This window comes from Coregonus lavaretus, assembly GCF_964263955.1.
Source record: "Coregonus lavaretus genome assembly, chromosome: 13".
Lineage (NCBI taxonomy): Eukaryota > Metazoa > Chordata > Actinopteri > Salmoniformes > Salmonidae > Coregonus > Coregonus lavaretus.
This window is the reverse complement of record NC_140000.1, coordinates 46,688,198-46,710,945: the sequence shown is the minus strand read 5'-3', so window position 1 is coordinate 46,710,945 and position 22,748 is coordinate 46,688,198. Positions and strand designations below refer to the sequence as shown.

Genomic DNA, 22,748 nt, shown 5'->3' with positions numbered 1-22,748 from the left:
AGCACCCCGCTTACATTCTTTGGGGAGATCTCTGTGCGTGTTACATGCATGTGTTACGTGTGTGTGTGTGTGTGTGTGTGTGTGTGTGTACCTGCTGGTGAGGCTGGAGGATCCGGTGCGGGTGGAGGAGCCCAGGCTGGAGAGCAGGCTTCGGTCACGGTGGCCGGTGGGCGAGGTAACAGACGAGGTGGTGGTGGTGCTAGTGGAGGAAGAGGTGGTCGAACCCAGGTCCTCGTGCCTCCTGCCAAAGGAACCACTGTGGATACCAGTGGAACAACAGTCAGAGAAGGAACGAGAGAACGGGAAAGAGGACGAGGGAAGGAGAGTGAAAGATAGGATGGAAAGGAGAGGACCCATTACCCATACCTTTAGTAAAACAGTAACAGGAATGACACGTTCTGAAAACTAGGCGATCAAAAACAGTTAACACTATGGCCTTTGAAGACGAATTCCTCTCCATTAGCCATTACCCAGTGTTCCAAAATGGGGTTGATCTCTCTTTAGTTGATGGGATGGTCAAGAGAACACCACAAAGTCACAAAGACGCATTGAACTGCACAACACTTATGTAGCCGAGACCGACAGACAGGTGACAGACAGTGGAGGTGGAGAGGTTGTTGTTGAGTGGGGGCTGGTGGTATACCTGCGGTAAATGCTGTAAGACTGGTAGTGGGAGGCGGGCGACTGCCAGAGTTTAGTGTTACAGGTGTTAGGGTCCAAGCTGGAGGCGGACGAGGACTTGGCTGGCACGTCCCGCGTGCTGCCGCTCCGCCCTAGCGTTAGCGTGTGGGACGTGCTGGCAGTGTGTGGGGGTGGGGGGGGACGAGATTGGCATGTTAGCAAGAGGGTGCACAAACCACACACACATTTATATAACATACATACACACGCATAACATGTATAAAAACTAAGCTCTGATACACGTCTCGGTTTCTTGTGTCATAGGGATGGATTCTGGGTAATGTAGTTTTGGAACCTTGCAGGCTGTAAGAGCGTGACAATGGCAGATAGTAATGTAGAACCTGGTGTGTAGTATAGAGAAACGAAAGGCACAGAAACCTGACAGGACTTGTACAGTCATGCAAGAGACTGTGGCGTTTGTGACAGAGAGCCGTTGGACTGATTTGCATGGCTTTTCTCAGTAGCTGTTTGCATGTTAATCATGTACATGCACGTTTTTCAAATGACACTCCGAAATCAAATCGAAATGAGGAATGAGCAAAACTACTAAGAGTCAACTAAAGTGTAACTGGATATATCCACAACATTGTTAGTTTGGTTATTAATTTTTAACAACTATGTCCAGAACTAGTACTGAATGAATGGAAGATGGCGCACTGATCTGGTGTAGTGATTCGGTCAGGTTGAGGACTCTGAGGGGTAGCATATAGTGAAGCGTGGCTAACCTGCGCTGATAACTGGGTGTTGTTCGGTTGGTGGAAGCGCTTCCTTCACTGTTCTTCAGCTCATCGTCCCAGCGTCTCCTGGTGTAGGAGCCGCTACGTACCAGACTAGCAGCAGAGTCCCTGGGATTGGAACCACACACTACAATAGCACCTAGGGCTCCACAATATACAGGCAAGGACCAGTAGCCTTGTGCTACAACAAGTAAATACTCGATAAATTCTAAGATTGAAATGTAAATCACAATGACTAACAAAGTATCAATGACTGATATTTATATATTCTATTCTTGTCAATCTGATGCTGGCCAAATGTGAACATTGTGAGAATATTATTTTCCTGTAACTAATTGCTACACTTGATAGAAATATGTATGAGGATTTTTCATTGTAAACTGAAGTACTCAGAGGCAGCAGAGCAGCTACATTAAGCCACAACATGCAGTGCTGCTTTTGGCCTGTAACACACAGCAGTGAACAGCAGGTGGCGCTCCTGTCAATGCACTTTTCCCTTCAGAGGGACAACGCTGGCGCTTCACCTGTTCTCCTTCTCATCAACGTCTGATGTACTGGCCAGTCTCCTGGGGATGGTGGGGGCAACATAGGCAAGTCTGGCTCCTTTGTCTTTTTCCTGCACATGAAACAACATTGTAGCCATTTGCTTGAGCTCCTAAACACAAACGCATGCTACATGCATACACCCAGCCAACAAACTAGTCTCTGTCGACTGTGGATTTCAACTTCAATCTAGCAATGCAACTTTTCAAAACAGTCTGGAACGGTGAACCATCAACTTCATCTTAATATGAACGATGACATCCGTTTCAAAGCTTTGAACACATTAAAGCATATATATATATATATATATATATATATATATATATATATATATATATATATATATATATATATATATATATATATATATATATATATATATATATATATATATATATATATATATATATATATATATATATAATGCAATTTAGCAGACACTTATCCAAATATATATAGTATCAGCACTATTGACTAGGCTAGACAGGGACACATTATATTATAGTAGGGGCACTGAGTGGGTCCTATAGAGACATACAGCAAGTATATGATGATATTGTGTCAGCACTAACGACTAGGTCAGATAGGGACACATTATGACGGCACTGATGCCTGGGTCAGATGGGGACTGATGCCTGGGTCAGATGGGGACTGATGCCTGGGTCAGATGGGGACTGATGCCTGGGTCAGATGGGGACTGATGCCTGGGTCAGATGGGGACTGATGCCTGGGTCAGATGGGGACTGATGCCTGGGTCAGATGGGGACTGATGCCTGGGTCAGACAGTATGGCGTTAGTTAGCTACTGACCTTCTCTTTGTCCTTGTTGTCCAGGGAGGAGGAGAGGCGGGGGCTGGAGGCCGAGCGCATCACCCCGGCCGTGTCCTTCTCCTTCTGGGCCTCCTTAGTGGCTGTGATCTCCGCCAGCGCCCCGTAGCTGCCCGTCTTCCTCAGGCCCAGGCGCCACGACGCCGGGGACACGTCCGATTTCTTAGTCTTGTCATCCTCCTGTTTATCTTTAGGGGAGACCTCTTTAGGAGAGACCTTACCGGCAGGGGACACCTGCTGGGCCACCTGGGGGGAGAGAGAGGGGAGAGGAGGGGTTAGTGGTTAGCTTAGACTCGTTAATAAAGGGGGTTTATACAGAGAGCAGACGAAGGCAGCAGTCCGGGGTTTAGTTTTCTGGGGTGAACAACACAGCAGTCCACAGAGGTTAATCAAGAGGTCAAAAAGCAAAGGAGTTTTGGTGTGGAATGAATCTGCAGAGGCTACTGTCTGATCTCTGGCAGCGCTTGAGAACGTGTCATGGATTGACAACAAAATGCAGGGGACGTTTTGAGTACAGGCGCATGTTGAAGGGGGAACTGAAAGTCTGGAGACATGCTGAAAACACTACAAGTGACTTGTACCCCTAGAAATAATATAACCACATCTAGTCGACGTCTCCCTTGAAAAAGAGAGCTTGGTCTCAAATGGGACTCCCAGCTAAAATAAAAGGTAAAATAAATCAACTCAGATATTAGACTTTTGACTGAGGGACAGAGTAAAAACTCCTTACACTGAGCGGCAGTGGCAGGTCTACAATCAGACACCAAAGAGAATAAACAGTGTTCACTGATGAACTCCAGTTAGTGCATGGATGGATGGGACTGGGTCAATTCAACCTGTTAGGGTTTAGAGGGCTAACACAAGCCTTGGGCACACTGTTACACTGCAAACATAAACGGCAACAGAGACAAACAGACCACATACTAGTTGGAGCACATGAGCCACAGACACACAGAGAAAGCATTTTAGGACAGTGTGTTTGAAGACCCATGCAGAACAAAATGTCACTAGGGGGGTTAGCAAGAGTATTGACTGGATGTGCCATTGAGGTCAGGTGAGTAGGCAAGTTGTCGTTTGGTGCGGAGGTAACAAGGGCAGGGTAACTAATAACTCTGGAACACACACCAATGCCTCACCATGGGTTTTTTGGGACCAAGAGAAATGCCAGTTTTGCGCAAGCCTTGACGCCACAATGCAGGACAGCTTGGCTCCGCCACAGGCATGAGGGCAGTAATATAATCAGACTAAAGCCAACCAAGACAAGAGCCATGATGAGAGAGGGGCGGACAGAGAGAAAGAGAGACAAAAATACTAGTAGAGGGAGAGCAAGAGAGAAACAGAAACAGAGTACAGAGACAGAAGCAGCAGCAAAGATACAGTTCCTAGCACAGAGAGAGACAAATATATATTTTAAGGCCTGATCACACCACACAAGGTTTACTGACCAGGGGGTCAATCGTTTCTATTGGTTGAGTGAGTGACAGCTCTCGCAGGGCACAAGAGGCTTTTTGAAAAGACAAGACAATGCTAGTCTCAAAGCGGACATTGTTAATTGTTTTGATCACTCGTTAGACAGAAGACATCGTGTTGTGTCTGTGCTAGGCATTAAAGTAGGAGGGGAATGAGAGCATTTCTACAAGAGAGATAACAGGAAATATGGATAACAGGGATAGTGATGGGTATATTTCATAGTCTTGACTTCGGTTTGAATGCAGAGTCCACCAAGAAAATGCAATCAGATGGGAGGATACATCCGATGGGAGAAATGTCCTTAGGCACATAACTTCAAAAGGGAAAACGTGACCGTTTCAAAATGTTGGACCTTAATGAGACGCAAAAACAGAAGGGAAGTGTAGACAGGGTATTGTTTGTAGCTTAGTTTTTCTAGTTGAATGATACTGTGCCAGTTGTGTTGAAGGCAAGATACTAAAAACGACTATTACTATAAAGTCCACCACCTCAGGTCTTATGAGGGGATAACGCACAAGTTCCCTCTAAAGAGAGTAACAGGCCAACACTGAAAGGCACAGTATGACTGAGGTCACCGAGTACATTCAGTCAGCTGCAATGCCACATCTGCACTGCAGAGGGCAGCAGACATAGGGAAACTGTGGGGCCATTTTTGAATTATAAATTCCCATCCACATTGTGTCTTGTAATAATCAACACTGCTAAAATATCTGACTGATGCCCTTACCCGTGTCCTTCCAGGGGTCAACAGTGTTACAGTGTACCGTTAACACCATCGAACAATGGCTACCCACCCCCATGTACAACCACTGCCACGTTTGTTGAAGACCAGAGCTCCTGTTCAACTAATCGTAACTATAGCGCCCTGGGCCTCTGTGACACTAGTTTCTGTTCACAGTGTACCGTAGACGGCGACAACAAAACCTACCCAAGTGTTGTACTACTCATGTGACGGGAGTCAAATCCCACGTAACCCCCTTTAAGTAAACCCTGTGTAACTTGAGCCAAGCGTGAAACGTGGGTTTGTGTTAAAGCTTTAACTAAATAGACAGTGAATTATATCGACCTGTATAACAGTGGAGGCGTTGACTGTCTCATCCCAGGGACTCGCGTGAAAGCTGCATTCATAAACGGAGCTCAGGCATGGCTATGTATCCCGGATGACAGGTTACATCCTAACGCATCAGCGATTAAACCTTCCTCTTGGGTTCTATAACTAACAAACTTCTGGGACACGGAACCACTTGATCAGTCATGTGAATCTCTAGAAAAGAGTGCTTCTGTAGTGGGAGCTGTAAAGGCGTGATAAACTCTCTGCAGAAGAGGCTGAAGAGGACTAGTGGAGGACTGCAGTGGACCTATCCACCAGGCCGTACCTTCTTGACAGGCGAGGTGGGAGTCACCTGGTTAGTGGGGCTGGTTGGGGAGGTGGAGGACGCCGTAACGCTGGTCGGCGCTGGCACCACAGTAGTGCCGTTACTGTTGCTCACAGGGACAGGCGCCTTGCTCTTGTCTGGAAGGGAGGAATAGATGGGCGAGGATGAGTTACTGAGGCATAAAGGCTGGTTTATACTTAATCTAACCACAAATGAGACAAGTGTCGTTGGCAAAATCAACATTGGATAACAGGGATAGTGATGGGTATAATTTATACTCAGGTCGACTGTCTGCAGACCGTCGTTGCAACTGTTGTTTGTAAGATATGGTCTGATGATCATATGAACTGGTTAGCTAGCTAGCTAGCTAGCTAAATAGCTAGCGCCAAACCCCTCTTTATAAATGTGTATTTTTAGTGGTCTGGCTTGCTAGATTGACATGTACCAACATTTTTTAACGGATGGGTTTGTTGGTGTTAAAATAGAGCAAGAATGCTTTTTGGACCATATTTTGCTGATGTCATGCAGACTGTCGTTTTTGTGTTTATACTTTTTCATAAAGATAACGACCATAGGTGATGTCACAGACAACAATGTTCATGATGATGTTGCAATAAGTGTATACAGACAGTTCAAAAGAGTACATCTACGAAACACTACAACATTTACAATGTGTTCAACTAATGTATACAGGTTCTAAGGTCTTCTTCAGACTTGGACTCTGTGCTAATGGCTTAGATTGAAATCAGGTCAAGGTTTAGAAACACCCTGCCTGCCATTGAGGTTATTGTACCATTACAGTAGGTGGAACGTACCGGCTTCAGTCTCAGACTCAGAGTCTTCCTCCTCTTCCTCCTCGCTGGAGCAGCTGGACTCCTGGTCCTTCTTGCCCTCCTCTTCTTCGTCCACCTTCTCCGGCTCCAGGGTCTCGATGCGCGGGGCGGGCTTCTCGGGCTCCAGGAGGAGGGTCTCTTTGCTGGAACACACACAGAACGTTTGGTACTTTCAGCCTGCATGGATTCATTATTATTAGACTACAAAGATGTGTGCTCCATTTCAGAGTAACAATACCCATAAACTCATTCCCCTCTGTATTATCAGAGGGCCTCAATGACTTAGAGCTACTTTCAAAGCACTGAAAATATATTTCAAAACAGGCACTTTAACCATGGTTTGCCCCGTGGCCTAGACCTACCCTGGGGATTGATGCATAAAAGACTGAGAATCCATTATAGGACCGTTTTTCACTGAGTGACTCCCTTACGTCACCCCATTTCCCCCCCCGACCAGGACATTTACCTCTTAATGGATTTTAGATTTTGATTGTTGTCCCCAGTGGTTGTCGTTTCTATCAAGGGAGACTTCTTAACATCCTTCTTTTCACTATTGAGCTGCAATGGGAGAAAAAAAATGCATAATGATTGACAGCAGTTAGTACCTAACGCCAGAACTTCAAGCTTTCAGTCGTAAAAAAAAAAAAAGTTGTCAGATTTGATCAAGGGCTTCTGCAATGCTTACACCTGCAAGGCATATACCAGTGACTCTCAGTTTCACTTTTGAAAGCTATTATAAACAGGTTATGCAGTTCATCCAGGCTCAAATGAAAGCTCTTACGAAAGCATTAGCCACACACTGGCTTACCAGAGTCTGCTTCTTCTGTAATTCCTCTAAGTAGCCAAGGACATCTTCATCTGCCACATCAAAAGCTGTCTGACCCTGAGGAGGAAACACACAATTCTCAGAACTAGTGTTATGAGAAGAGCACAGATGTGCAGTACAGGACATGAAGAGTACAGTACATGCTCCATATTCAACTGAACCGTAGAAGGTATGGAAAGAGGACGGAGACTCAGTAGAAGTACTACTCACCACTTTATTGATAAGGTCCATGTCACACAGGTTCTCCACCAGTATCCTGCAGGCCTCCTCTTTGCCCCAATGTGAAGCAGCGTGGAGCGGGGTCCAGCCGTCAAAGTCTTTAATATTTACATCATACCCTGCTTGGATTAAAAGCCTGGGGGGCACAGAGGGAGGGGGGAACAAAAATAGTGTTTATGAGATTTAGCTAAACTTGTTTTCTTGGATTTGGTGCTGCAACCTAATCTTATCAGTCGTTGCCAGTGTCCAGGCTTTTGTTGCTGTGCCAGCATTATGGCTGTATTTCCTATTAGTTAGGCACAAATAAACCAAAAAAGTATTCTATCAACTATTTGCATAAGCGCAAATACATTTGTGCAAAAGGTTTACGAACCATATTTCAGTCAATAAACGTCTTGCAGGACAGGAAAAATGTTGACCTCAAAGTATCTGGTCCTCAACATGGTAGATGTTAGTGTTAGCCAACTATGGCAGTGGAGTGTGTGGGAGACTGTTGGCTGCATTCCCAGGATCAGATGGATAGGGTGCTGTAGTCCCTACCTTAGGCAGTCTGTCTGTACTGACAGGCCAGAGCTGGAGATGTGCTCTTGATAACCATTGATACAGTAATGTAGTAAAATCCCACAAGGGACATGGCTATAAGCAGCATCCACCTAAGAACAACAAATACCTAACACGGACTAAAATAACGACAATATGTACGTGGAAATATCTTTTAAAAATCAGTGTTAATAAAGGTGATGAGTCTAAAATAAAAAAAAGATCCAAAGATTGGCTACAGCTTGTTAGCGGTAAAGGCGAGGTAAGGAGTCTGGACTTACTTTAAAACCTCTGCGTATCCCTTGGCGGCGGCGACGTGGAGCGCGGTCCCCCCGGACTTGGCGTGTCGGACATCGTTGATGGTTCCGCTGTTGAGCCACTGCCGGGCGTCCCTCAGCATGATCCGCTCCTCCTCCTTCCTGGCCGCCTCGATGTCCACGCCTGGTGGGGGCGGAGTGTAACGGTGACCACTGTTAGTCTGGCCTCAGTGGATTAACGGCTACTTAAAGAGAGGCACGTCCCTATAAACACTTGAGATTATCTAGGCTACAAAGAGCAGTAGAAGGCAGAAAGAGTCAGGAAATAATGCTGCCTGTCTGGCATTAAACCCCAGGGAACCAACATTAGAACATTACAGAAGTGATTCAAAAGACTTGAAAATGGAACCCTTTACACAACAGAAATCTGACCTGGAATATTACACAAGCACAGGCTAAAACCTCCCTATGGTTTACACAGTGTTGTAAGCGAGCTATGGACATTTGACATCCTTTGTATGGTGAGATGTCAAAATCCAAGCCATGCAGGCATGTAGTTTAAGCAAATAATCCACTTGGTTGTGCAAAGTGACTGGGAGGAAAGCTAGCACTCTTTTCAATAGACTACACTAGAGGCTGATGGAGTGTCTGACCTCTGACAAATTGCTTATTTCAATATTTTGTAAATGTTATCACTGCTCTGGGACTGAGAGCAAACATAGGGCCTAAGTTTTCCATGTGGGTCAGTATGTCTAAGGTATAGGCTGGCACTCTACAGGATACAGGCTGTAGCAGGAACAGGCGTGTATTGTCTTGTTGACACTCGACTGGAACGCGAGACGGCTGAAGTTTGGAGCGACTGTTGAAGGTGCGTCTGACTACTCAGCTGTGAGTTGATTGTGCTCAACTACATAAACAATGAGTATAAGTGCTCTGGGGTGGAAGCCAACTACACTTCAGCTGGTCCTATAGGTTTTGAGTTCCTCGTATGATGACCATCATCCCTCATTTGTCAGCTCCTGCAAAAAAGGCTGGACTTTCTTTTTCTATCCGTTCATGAAATTACTTTATTTTTCCATTCATGAGAGGGCCAAGGAGAGTCAAGCAGCATTCAAAAAGAAACAAGATTTTGACTAAGACCAAATATCATAAGGTCCAGGAATAGTCTGATTTGATTCATAAACAGATAGACATTGGTTAAATCAGTGCTGGTTAAGTGCCTTGTTAACACTGTACCTGTCATGGTTGATGAGATTAGTGAACTGAAGCGTGACGAAATAAAAAGGGCAAAAGAAGATTCCAACTGTCTGACAGTGTGTTAGGCTGGATGGACAGGGAGCAGTTAACTCCAGCCAGAAGTTCTGGCCTGGCGCCAGCGGAGGAGAACACAGGGGACGATGGGATGTAGATCTGTCAGCTAGGGGACCTTGGTAAAAATTCCTGCACAAATTCACTGACAGAGCACCGCTTGTCTTCATGCTGCATTTCAATCGTGGGAAGAAATTAAAGCTCACCACAGTTCGGTTTTACTTTCTCATTGTGCAGTAAGAGTTAATTGTTGTGACAAAAATACTTTTAGCTAAACTATAAGCCTTTGCATTGAGTTTTCCATTCCTTTCATCAATGACACCTTGGGTCACTATGACGTCTGGCTGCATGGAATAAATAAGCCCCATTTGAAAGGGGAATGGGCGAGGGTCTATGAGTGAAATCCCTAACTCACTGCATGATGAATGTTCCATCATCCAGTGCCTTAGACCATGCTGTTCCGAGTGGCGCAGTGGTCTAAGGCACTGCATCGCAGTGCTAGCTGTGCCACTAGAGATCCTGGTTCGAATCCAGGCTCTGTCGTAGCCGGCCGCGACCGGGAGACCCATGGGGCGGCGCACAATTGGCCCAGCGTCATCCAGGGTAGGGGAGGGAATGGCCGGCAGGGATGTAGCTCAGTTGGTAGAGCATGGCGTTTGCAACGCCAGGGTTGTGGGTTCGATTCCCAAGGGGGTCCAGTATGAAAAAATAAAAAATAAATAATGTATGCACTCACTAACTGTAAGTCGCTCTGGATAAGAGCGTCTGCTAAATGACGTAAATGTAAAACAGAGATTTTTTCCAATACAGAACTGAATGAATAGGTTCAGGCTGGCCTTGGGTTAGAGTTAGGGCAGATGGCACCATAGCTGCAGTGTTCAGTAAAGCTTTGCCCTTTAGTCCAGCCCATGTGATGCCATTACAGTGTAACACACAATACACTGCTGTCATAATGGATCTCAATTAGTCCTTTATTCGGCTGGGCTGCAGCGCATAAAGCCTGTATGAGTGGAACGCGTGGACTGTGGTACAAAAGGTGAGAGATGTACATAACCTCACATATGCATGTTTTACAAATGCACCAGCAAGGCAGGGAAGTCTATTATTCAAGGCATTATCAACATTACTAGCCTTGCAGTAATTGGCCTGTATAAATTGTTATTGCATCTGCTACAATAGGGCCTATCGCTTCCTAGAGTGCAGGGAAATTGTTTTAGGGAGTAGCCTATACTGGTTCTATAAAAAGGCAGGGAGACTAATAGATCCTAAGTAGGACTTCAAAACAGCAACCTGGCGGAGGAACTGGCACACATTCAAAGCCGATTTTAAAAGAGAATATTGCACCTTCTACCGGGACGCTGAGAAAATAAACAGAGAAAAGCCAGTAGACCAAAAACTGACTCATTAAGTCCCCACCACTCTCCCTCCTCAACCTCTCTCTCAAAGCTAGGCCTACATATGGTCTGGTAAAGCCAAAATGAAAATTTCCAAAATAATCTGCCTTGGAGCAAACATGAGAATCCTCTCAGAGGAAAGTCGCCTGGACCTGAGGATGTGACAACACAGGACTAAATTCAGCTGAGGGTAAACCTGCTGACTAGCCAAAACTAAAATTACCCCAAGACACTGACCAGAGACAGCCCTTATGGGCAGCTATAGAGGGAGTAGTGGGGTACAGGCAGCCCAGTCACCTGGCTGGCGTGGAGCTACTGTCTGGGAGGCAGAGAGGGGATCTGAAGGTGTGGCCAGCCACCTGGCCGTGGGGGAACAGTGGTGGCTCCTTAACGAGTATAACCCCATGACGGTATCTCGTTAGAGAAGAGACCATGAGACAGGAAGATAAAATCACATTACAAAACATAGAGGGAGTTACACAACACTGTTCCATAACTGTACCTTACTGAACATGGAGAATGGAGAGCTGCTCTAGCCCTTATTGTGGTAAGGTCAAGAACAATGCGCATGAATTCATTCCCTATGTGGAGTTCCATCCAACAGCCTGGGCATTCTATTCGTCCTGCAACTCTGCTGCAAACTAATTGCCAGTGTAACTGCCCGTCGACAAATTAATTATCTGTAGTGTCACTGATCAGATAACGCTTTGCATATTTAAAAAAGGCTTGGACAACGATGTTTCTACTTTGCTTCTTAATATAAATCCACAAGCGTTCTATAATTACACTTAGTTTGTGTTTCTTACATCTGCAAACAGCTAGTTTGTCTTTTCTTAGTACGTTTTAGCTACATCATGTTAGCCGCTAATGCTAACCACTAGTTAGCTAGCTAGCTAATAAATGTACTTAGAGCAAACGTAGCTAGCTAACACAGCATGATACCAGTGATGGTGTAGGCCTAAATCAGCATGTTGTTTGTGCAACAGTATCTTCTAAATCAAAAGAGGTATAGGTGAAGCATGAATATGTTGGCTACATGAAGAAACATTTAATGTAGCCAAAAATTATAGGATCCCCTAAGAAACACTGACCATCACTTTGGTTCTTATCCTGTCACAATAACTCCTCCTGGGCATTTAACACTATTCAAAATGCCCACTATTAATTATATTCTAACTATGTAATTAGAATAAACATTCTATTTCCATGATTCCAACAGTTCACCCAAGTGTTTTGATCTAAAATCCCAAGTCCAATCGCAACATTTGGTTAAAAATAAAACCTAGTTTTGCCCATATCGTGCAGCCCTATGTGCCAGTGTGGAAATTCTCAAATGAGTGCAGGAAATGCAGAAATTGATGGAAATGCAGGAAATTATTTTAGGTTGAAGTTTAATTGAACAGTATAAAACAGAATGGAGAAAGACCCGTTGAAATCACTTAGAATGTATGTGTTGCCACTGTAGGGTCACGCAATACTCATAAAGCAAATGTATAACTATTATTCAAAAACATAACATACCGTGAATACTGTGATATGATATTTAAGGCCATATCGCACAGCCCTAGTTCTACTACTGGTCTACACCTCAGGGGAGGCTCAACCTCAGCAGACAAGGGTGCAAATGACAGAGGGGGTGGGCCTGCTGTCTGAAAAGCTAAGCTGCTACCTAACTTCTAATTATGGCTGGGTGGCTAGCATGGCTAACAATGTAAACCGTGCAAAGGTGTCCAGCCACACTTAGTGGATTTGAAAAGAGAGGTGCATTTGGAATGGCTACTAGGCAAAGGAGAGCACCATTATCTGCCGACAACGCAGCGGCATCATGAGCAGAGGAGCGGTTCATCCATTTACATTTACATTTACATTTTAGTCATTTAGCAGACGCTCTTATCCAGAGCGACTTACAGTTAGTGAATACATTATTATTTATTTTTTTATACTGGTCCCCCGTGGGAAACGAACCCACAACCCTGGCGTTGCAAACGCCATGCTCTATCAACTGAGCTACATCCCTGCCGGCCATTCCCTCCCCTACCCTGGACGACGCTGGGCCAATTGTGCGCCGCCCATGAGTCTCCCGGTCGCGGCCGGCTGCGACAGAGCCTGGATTCGAACCAGGATCTCTAGTAGCACAGTTAGCACTGCGATGCAGTGCCTTAGACCACTGCGCCACTCAGGACTCATCCCCGGGGCCATTAGCACATCTGAACAAGGCCTCCCATCATTTCAAGAACACCCAGGCCCAAAAATAGAAAAACCCTTCCATCCAGTTTAGAATCATCACAAAGAGAAACCCAGAGTTTAAGTGGATCACATTAATCTCCATTATGTAACTTCTCCACTGAGGCAAAGCGTCGCAGCTGCCGGGACTCTGGGTTTCACTTGATTTCATAAATGCTTTATGACACTGTACACGCATGACATACCTGAACATCATGTATGTAAGCAGGGTATTGGGTGGAGTAGTGAAGGGGGAGTCAGACCAGACCAGTGAGCTTGTTGGCCATGGCGGCTGCAGTGCTATTGAACCAAGCTGAGTGCACGCCACTGGAGGCCTGCCAAGACTTTTTGCCTGATATGACCGGAGGCCACAGCGGCCTAGATGCATTTACCACGATCCATTGCACACACAACAACTCTCTTCTCTCTTAACTGGTCTATTTGGAAAGGCAGTGCATAACTGCCTGGTCTGTAGAAAACACAGAATGATGCTAGCAAAGTAGCAGCACACGTCATTAAAAAGTAATCTAATTTGAAAACTTTATGAAAAACATTTCCATTGTGTCGTTTTGAGCACTTCCCTTCCAATTACATATCGATGTAAAAAGTCCCATTAATGATACGCTTGGTCGACAATGTTTGACTGGCAATGGTTCAACTGAAAGCAGAGATGAAAGAGTCGTTGACTAGCAGGTCAGTGTGGGGCAGACAGTGAGTCAGTGCTGCGGTCCGTCTGTACCTTGTCGGTTGATCTCATTCTTCAGCAGCTCCTCCATGGCCTCCTCCTCAGCAATGTCCAGTGGCGTCTCGCCCTCGCTGTTCACCACCCCCACGCTGGCCCCCTGGCCGATCAGAAACCTGCACAAACACACGCACGCTTAGGACAGGTAAGTAGTCGTCTAAGTAGTATTAGTAACATTCAGTAGTAGTAAATTAATTATTCACTGAATCAATATGGATGGATCAGGTCTCTTATTTAACCCAGGTGAATAAAAAGGTTCAATCAAAATGCCAAGGAAATCATGCCCATCTCATTCTGTAGTAGGCCTCTATAAGCTACTACCCTAGGCCTATGAAAAGTTTGAAGACAAAAATGGGTCAAATTCTAGCAAGACATTTACCAGGATTGGAAAATAGATGCATTTACCAATTACCATAACTGTCAATAATTTGTTCCCGTCACCTGCAGGGAAACACAGTCGAGTGAATATATTAAAGAAAACCAGTACGTCACAACCAGGTTTTCCGTTAGGAAAGCATTTTAATTTACCAGGCGGTACTCAGAATGACAGAAATCACATTTAGATTATGGTAATTCATATTAACAGAAATTGCAAGTCGAGGAACAACGATGTGTGGTCCTTCTTACCGAAATCTGATTCGCACTTTGAAGAGGTTAGAATAATCGTCCACATTTACTTTTCCTCAGCCAACAAGACGAGTAACGAACAGCAAAATCACTAGCCTTTGTCAATCTACTATCCCCATAGTAGAACAAAATTACCTATTCTATTGGTCAGCTTGTCGAGAAAGAAATAGCCGACTCCAAACCGCCTCTGGGACCGTTGTGGGATGATAGATCACAAATTCATACAACCAGTAGCCCTACGCTTTTTTTTTTATATCACGTTAAAAACCAATGAATGATGCAACAGAACAGAAAGTTTAGCTTAAAATGTTGATCAACTATTATTTAAAACTATATGCGCACAACGCAGTAGGCAACGCGCAAATGTTAGTTCCATAATACAATTATCGGGAAAACACCGTTGTCAAAAGCTAGCGGTTTAACGTGAATAGGGCTGTCCCCGACAAAAAAAATTAATCGAAGCAACATGGTCTAGGAAAAGGCGCCAATTCAACAGCGCCATGGTGTGTTTCAGAACCGCAGACAGTGCACCACTGGTCCTCTGTAGCTCAATTGGTAGAGCATGACGCTTGTAACGCCAGGGTAGTGGTTTCGATCCCCGGGACCACCCATACGTAAAAATGTATGCACACATGACTGTAAGTCGCTTTGGATAAAAGCGTCTGCTAAATGGCATATTATTATATTATTACTATCCAAGGCGGGCGAAAGCGCATTTGTTATAAAATATAATTTTTATTTGCGTTGCACCATTGTTCGTACATAATATAACCATGTACAATTTCAGTAGCACATGTCTTAGTCTGATGGACTTTATGGACTGATGGATGGAATTTCTTTACATAGACAGGTATTTCCATCAATTAATAGGCTAAAAAGCATTATATTGCCAAGACAATTGGCCGGCGCCAATTTTATTCATCAGCTTTCTCATTTACTTACTTCAGTCAGCTATTACCGGGCTAATGGAAACCCTGGCCACAACCCACTGGTAGCAGAAATCCCCAACCTTGGGTAAGGCCAGGCACATATCCCTACACTGACCTAACCACCTGAGGGAGAATGGTGTAATTGCAGACCGCAATTAGGGGCGTTTTCTGATATAGGCGTTTCTTGATATCAAGTTACACCCATTGATGCTCGCCATTGGTCCGTGGCCGTTTCTTTCTCGTCGGGGACAACAGTGGTTGACTACTGTAGCTAAGCCTAACCCTTTTCCTAACCTTAACCTCAGTCTCCTAACCTGCCATGCTAATACACCTAACCTGCCACGCTAATTCACCTAACCTGCCATGTTAGTTATACTAACCTGCTTTGTAAACAAATCTGTGATGAGAAACCATCAGTCTCCGGAACTGACCAACGGCAGGTATCAATTGGCGTTTCCTGATATCAAGAAACACCCCGAATTGCAGTCTGCAATTACACCATATTCACCTGAAGGGTTTCCGGTTTTATCCCTCCACTGACCTAAACACCTGAGGAGTTTCATGCTGTCATTCTAGTACCCTGCCTCTAAATCAGACAACCAGTTCACACATATTCACTGCATAATTAGCCTAGTGATTCACCCTTTTTGGTCAATCACACTCCAATTATCTTTCCTCACTGATTTCTCGCCCTGCGCTGGCTGATTCAAGAGGTTATTGGAACAGCAGGAGATCTTGACTCCTGCTGCTACCAATTAAAGCCGTGGAGATACACAGATCCTTCTCATTAGAACACACCACTTGAAAACGGTGCATTCCGGTAACTTCCCGCGTAATGGAGATTCAGCGACCGCCGTTACACATTCTTTTGAATTCACTTTCGACCCATTTTAGCTGGGTTTTAAAAGGTGTGGTTGGGCCTTGTGGTTAGGAGTTCACCCTGCCATCTAGTGTTGAGCGATTCAAGCTTTTTGAGGTCGGTTCGGTTTGATTATGAAAAAATAAATCGCGTTTTTCGATTTAAGGATTTTTCTTGCCATTAAACGCACTATGCATTATGTGGGTTGAATGCTGTAACACAAAATAAAACAATTAATAAAAAAGTCCCAAGATGGTGGTGACTGCACAATACTGCTTATTACGGCTCGGAGAGATATGGCCAAAATTGTTTATCACAAGAGATAAAAATATCTATGACGTACTTGACAGTACTTTAAGTTCTAATAAAAACATTTCTAAATATACTTCACGAGGAGTTCGTTACCCTAGGGTGGCAACACATACATAAGTGATTTCAAACGGGGCTTTCTCCATTCTGTTTGTTTTAAACTGTTCAATCCAACCCGGCTCCCTCAAAAAACGAAATCAGCATTTTCATCAATTCCTCACTGTGCCATGCCCTTGCTGCATGATATGGGCAAAATATCTAGGCCTAGTTTATTGGCGTACTGTTGGAATCATGGAAATAGAATGTAATTTTTATTTTTAAATTTTATTTTATTTTTCACCTTTATTTAACCAGGTAGGCCAGTTGAGAACAAGTTCTCATTTACAACTGCGACCTGGCCAAGATAAAGCAAAGCAGTGTGATAAAAACAACAGAGTTACATATGGGGTAAAACAAAACATAAAGTAAAAAATACAACAGAAAATATATATACAGTGTGTGCAAATGTAGCAAGTTATGGAGGTAAGGCAATAAATAGGCCATAGTGCAAAATAATTACAATTAGTATTAACACTGGAATGATAGATGTGCAAGAGATGATGTGCAAATAGAGATACTGGGGTGCAAATGAGCAAAATAAATAACAATATGGGGATGAGGTAGTTGGGTGGGCTAATTTCAGATGGGCTGTGTACAGGTGCAGTGATCGGTAAGCTGCTCTGACAACTGACGCTTAAAGTTAGTGAGGGAGATAAGAGTCTCCAGCGTCAGAGATTTTTGCAGTTCGTTCCAGTCATTGGCAGCAGAGAACTGGTAGGAATGGCGGCCAAAGGAGGTGTTGGCTTTGGGGATGACCAGTGAGATATACCTGCTGGAGCACAATAATTCAAATTATTGTAATTCAATAGTTGGAATATAGTGGGCAGCACCTTGAATACATTGTTGTTTGACATGACAACAAATTAATAAGACAGGGAGGAATTATTGTGTAAGGGTCGGAACCAAAAGTGTTGGTCAGCGATTCCCAGGGGACCCTATACGTTGTTACGTTCCTCTTCTTTATATAGCTGGCTAGCTAACATTCATGCTTCGCCTATTCCCCTGATTTAGTAGATACCATTACACAAACATGCAGATCTAGGTCTACACCAGCACTGGTATCAGGCTGTATTAGCCACCTAGGTTTGCTCTGACTCCATTTAGCTAGCCCGCTAACTAGCAATTAGCGGCTAACACATTTTATTTTATTAACAATGTGCTAAGGAAAGACAAACTAGCTGTTTGCAGAAAGTAAGATACAAACTAATAGTGTAATTATAGAAGGCTTTGAAAGCAGCATACTTGTTACCAACATCTTGTTGCGTCTGACCATGCAGACTGCAGAGTGAACGGCAAGTGAAGTGCTCGTGACTTCGTGGTCGAGCAACACCAAGAACTGCTCTCCTTGAGTGACAGGGGGCAGGGCTTGGTGTGGGAAGCGGCATGCAGGAGCGACGACTTGCAAGTAGCAAACAGAGTAAACTATAAAAACTGACATTACGCATCACATTCACATTTAACAAACCAAACATTGAAATACTGTTATAGAAGGTGAAGTAAAAACCCAAACCGGTCTGTGCATCAATACCGGTATATAGTCAAATATGGTATCCCGCCCAGCCCTACTGCTTATTACTTATGAAATCATTTATTCACATTACTTAAATAAAAAAATGTAAGTTCTCTATATTACATTTGTTTTATTCGATGACTTATTTCATTCCAAGTCCTCATCTCTATAGAGCTGCTGCCTATGCTCCCTGACAAAATCTCTATTTTTAGTAGTTTTTCAAAGTAAATAAAGCCTACTTTTATGACCGCCGAATACCAACTATCACATAGATCATGTATTTTCAGGCAAAGATACCTCGAAGCAACTGCTCTATCCCTCTCGATCCGTGTTCTTCTTGTCTCTTCTCTGTGTCTGCCCAACAGATGGTCCGTGCTGTTGACTGGACAAGTAGGCTCGCAATGGACTATGGTCTTTGTAGGTCATCACCATGTTTTCTGCGCTAAACTATGTAGAATATTGGCCTGTTGGAAACTACAACTCCCTACTACATCACACAGTTCGGGCTTGATCTGACTTCTCTGGAGGAACTGTGCATTGAGCTCACAGAAAAAAACTATCAAAATGGAATTCAAATAATTAAACAGATGGTCAATTAATTATTTATAGCCCAAAAAAAATTACAGAAATGTTGGTTAAATCGCTCAGCACTACTGCCATCGGATGGCTGTCGGTTTGACACCAAAGGGCTTGGCGGAAAAGGCTGCCATTGCCTTTCCGGCTCTGTAGGCCTCATTATGGGACAGTGTTGTGGGGTAAAATGGTGCTGCTATGTGCTCCTACCACCCACATCAGGGCCCAGAGCCGCCCAAGACCAAAGCACTCCATTAGTCATCCATATCAGACAAGGCCCTTCACATTTCTCCTTCATTCCTCATTGCATTGTGTGAAACAAAAGAGAGCCCTTGTCTTCAACAACAGCCTAGCCCTGATATATGGAGAGAATGGGACAATAAGGTAGACTCCACTGTATGAAAACAATCGACAAACACCACTGTCTGAAAACGATTAAACTGAACGTTCGACAGCTTTTGTAATTATTTTTAATAAACTAATTTGCCTTAGGGGTGAGAGGGAAGTCTGAAGGACAGAACTTCCAGGTAATACCTACAAGAAAGCTCTTGGAATTACAACAAACAATTGCAGCTGATGAAACACCATAAAAAAGGCAACATTACAGTCGGTCAATAAGCTTGGTAGCATAGTATGATACTTCTGCTCTAACTTGGGCAGCAGGACTGCACAGTGTGCGATAACGCTCATGCCAGGCTCCTGTAATATAATACAGAGAAGTAAAACAGGTCACAGCACAATGGGTGCAAGTGAGCTCCTTCAGCTCTCCTTAGCCTGTTTAAAATGTCGACTGATAATACTGATAATACCTCCCTCCTCGCCGGCCCGGTTTCTGTTCCCTTCAAAAACAGCCTTCTTACCTCAATAAGCACAATGAAAGAAAAGACTGGAAAGCAACTGGAGTAATGACTGATGCCGGTGGACACCCCGATTTCTCTATATTGATTACATCACCAGGAACTCGTGCGAGGTTGTTGGGGCCATCTGATAGGTGGTTGCGCCCATCAACATGTAATCATGCACCTTGGAGAAGCACGGGCCATTGAAAACGGTGACCCCTGACAAGTTTAGGCCGGTCAACTCCATAAAAAGTAGCTATTAGGATTTAGTTGATTAACATTGCATTCCATAGTCTAAGACGATTGAATATAAAGGGTTAATTGATGACCTAACTAACCTGACTAGTGATTTACAACAAATTGATGTGTCTAGACAGGACGGGGTAATGGATGTTCTCCAAATGAAACCTCAGGGAATAGCCTTGTAACGCTTGGCGACGCAAAATAAACACTTGTTACATTTCAAAACTGACCATTGATTCTTGATGTGCCTGTGAGTTATTGCCTCCAATTGAGAAAAATGAGTTTGCTCAAGGTGAATTGCCTGGCTAGCCATCCACATTGCTCTGGCCAAACTGACGTTTCTTCTCTACGATGAATGTATACGATCATGTATGTAGCGATCAGAGCAGCAGAATTTAATTCAGGGTGCGTCGTTAGACAACAATGTGAATGGGCTGGTACATAATGGGGTTATCCAAATGCAGTAAAGTGTGTGGGGGGGGACCAGCCATTCCTTAAAGGTCCATAACAGCCCCCAGCTGGACCCTCACCACGCCAGCCATGACACCTCTCTGGCCCAGCAGCTGTACTTACTCTGCTATGTCCATGTATCCACAGGAGGCTGCGGCGTGGAGGGGGATCCAGCCCTCATTGTCGGGCTGGTTGATGGCAGCCCCATGCTCCACCAGGAACGTCACCATGTCCACGTTGTCATCTATGCACGCCTGAAGGAGGGAGAGAGAAATAGAAATGGTTGGTGAATGTTGGCGGGGGTAGCATGCCCAAAATGCCAGGACATCGCCGAGGTGTTTGGAATACCTCCGTGCGTACTATTGCTATTGAGATGGATGTTTTGGGTTTTCTCCGACAGCTCATATGCAAAAAATATGTACACTTTGACTTTTCAGACTTCCTCTTTTAGGCTGTCCTATTCAAAGGCTGCATCTATAGATTTGTGCCGCTCTCGACAACATGACTGATATTTCATTCCAGTGAAATGTGGTTAGACAGAAAAGACCATTGAGCTACCCAAAACGCACTCGCCATTATACCCTCGACTCAGTAGTATTTAGTCCTCTGGAATAGGCTAATCCTATGCATACTAAGAACAAGAAACCGGTAAGTCAGAAATTCTAAAAGGAGCTTTCTTACCCTTCAAATACTCATGCCAGGACTTGAGAGGCAAGGAGCACAAACATGAGAAGGGAAAAACATTAGGCCTAAGCGACGACACTACAAAATGGCTGTATAGACTAATCTGCTAATTTTAGGTTACATCCAAAGAGAAACCATAACAGTACAATAAATGAAATGTGGGAGTGAGCCAGCAACTGTGTGCGCATGCTAACTGGGGGCGTTCCCTGCCTAGAGGCTGAGAGGTAAAAGAGATGACAAAGGCCAACTATCTGTAGTAGAGAGAGAGAGAGTTGAGACACTCTGTTCAGAGGACTAGGGGCTGCTGGTCCAGCGCCGCAGTGACCTCAATGACGATCTAGGGGTTAAAATGTCACCCGCTTCAAAGCCAGACAGATAACAAGGTGACTGTCAACAAAGAAACAAGGCCTGGCTGGGCAAAACATTGTACACAGGAATGACAGGATTAAATTAGTGAAACACTTGACGGCAACAGTTTCAGAGCTCATTTATTACAGTAAGTGGCAGGGATTTCACAAATTGGGAATGCCCGAAAGGCCCCCCTACCCTCACTCGACTAAAAGGCCCCCCTACCCTCACTCGACTAAAAGGCCCCTCTACCCTCACTCGACTAAAAGGCCCCCCTACTCTCATGCTACTGAATATCTCCAGTCACGACAGCACAAACTCTTTCCACTGCAACATTTTGAAGCCATCCCCCCCAAAAAAGAACGTGGACATGATTCGCAAAATGCATGGTATTCTGAAAATGGACACCATTATATATTTCAATGCTATGTTGATATGGCAACAATCCTGTTGGTATTACTACTGCTAAATGTCATTCTGGGATCCCTTTTCAGACCCAGGACTTGGGACTTCAAATCCCTGCTTTGCGTCCCAAAACCTTGATCTCTTGATAACGTTCAGACCGTGGCTTCCCCTTTTCTAAAAGCTGCCTGTAAAGTCTCCAACTCTCTCTGCGAGCTGCTATGACGGTAAAAGCGGCGAGGGGGGGGTGGACACACACCGGACTCACGTCTGGGGCACACCTCTATCTGGCTGGAATCCTTGTCCAAATTTGGGCTGTTTACAAGCGTCGTACATGGCCAGGGCTGGAGAGGAGTCTGCATGGGCCTCGCCGCTCCTATCTGGGACTGTGTGTGTGTGTGTGTGTGTGTGTGTGTGTGTGTTACTATCCTCATGGGTACCTGAAATCCCCCAAAGTCCCTGCAAGGATACTAAAACAAGGAAAATTCTCCCTCATGGGGACATTTCCCACATCCCCACGTGTGTGTGTGTGTGTGTGTGTGTGTGTGTAATGGGAGGGGGTAGGATATAAGCTATTCAGCCAGCTGCTTGGAAGAGTGCATCCAGGTGCGTATCCACCTTTCACTCACTGGCTGGCTGGGCTCGTCTGACTTTGCTGCAGGGCGGACAGAGAGACAGACGGCGCTCCACACAGCTGCTCACAACCACACTCTGGCTGAGTGACAAGATGACGCTAGGCCTGTCTGTCAAGAGTTCAGTCACCCCTCGGTGTCACCATCCCTTAGATACACACAAGATCATTATTGAAAAGAGTGTCTGCTAAATGCAGAAACCAAAATAATGTAGCTAAATGTAGATGGTATACAAACAGCTAGACTGGTGTTTTTCCCAATTCTGCAC

The 22,748-nt window shown here is 44.6% G+C and overlaps 1 protein-coding gene across 4 annotated transcripts in view; it reads right to left on the bottom strand.

Annotated features, from left to right (window-relative positions):
• The window catches only part of LOC311140536 (protein phosphatase 1 regulatory subunit 12A-like), a 62,914-nt gene that overhangs the window by 20,531 nt on the left and 19,635 nt on the right, over window positions 1–22,748 (bottom strand). For 2 of the 4 annotated variants that reach the window (XM_084175625.1, XM_084175626.1), the window contains exons 2-14: window positions 20,538–20,668; window positions 13,974–14,092; window positions 8,334–8,493; window positions 7,504–7,648; window positions 7,276–7,350; window positions 6,934–7,025; window positions 6,450–6,610; window positions 5,635–5,771; window positions 2,771–3,034; window positions 1,943–2,034; window positions 1,407–1,526; window positions 644–796; window positions 92–256 (exon numbers count right to left, since the gene is read on the bottom strand). In XM_084175625.1, the coding sequence (XP_084031751.1) occupies window positions 92–256; window positions 644–796; window positions 1,407–1,526; window positions 1,943–2,034; window positions 2,771–3,034; window positions 5,635–5,771; window positions 6,450–6,610; window positions 6,934–7,025; window positions 7,276–7,350; window positions 7,504–7,648; window positions 8,334–8,493; window positions 13,974–14,092; window positions 20,538–20,668 (1,814 nt within the window). The remainder of the gene's footprint in view (window positions 1–91; window positions 257–643; window positions 797–1,406; window positions 1,527–1,942; window positions 2,035–2,770; window positions 3,035–5,634; window positions 5,772–6,449; window positions 6,611–6,933; window positions 7,026–7,275; window positions 7,351–7,503; window positions 7,649–8,333; window positions 8,494–13,973; window positions 14,093–20,537; window positions 20,669–22,748) is intronic. The other 2 variants (XM_084175627.1, XM_084175628.1) reach the window with 2 other exon arrangements.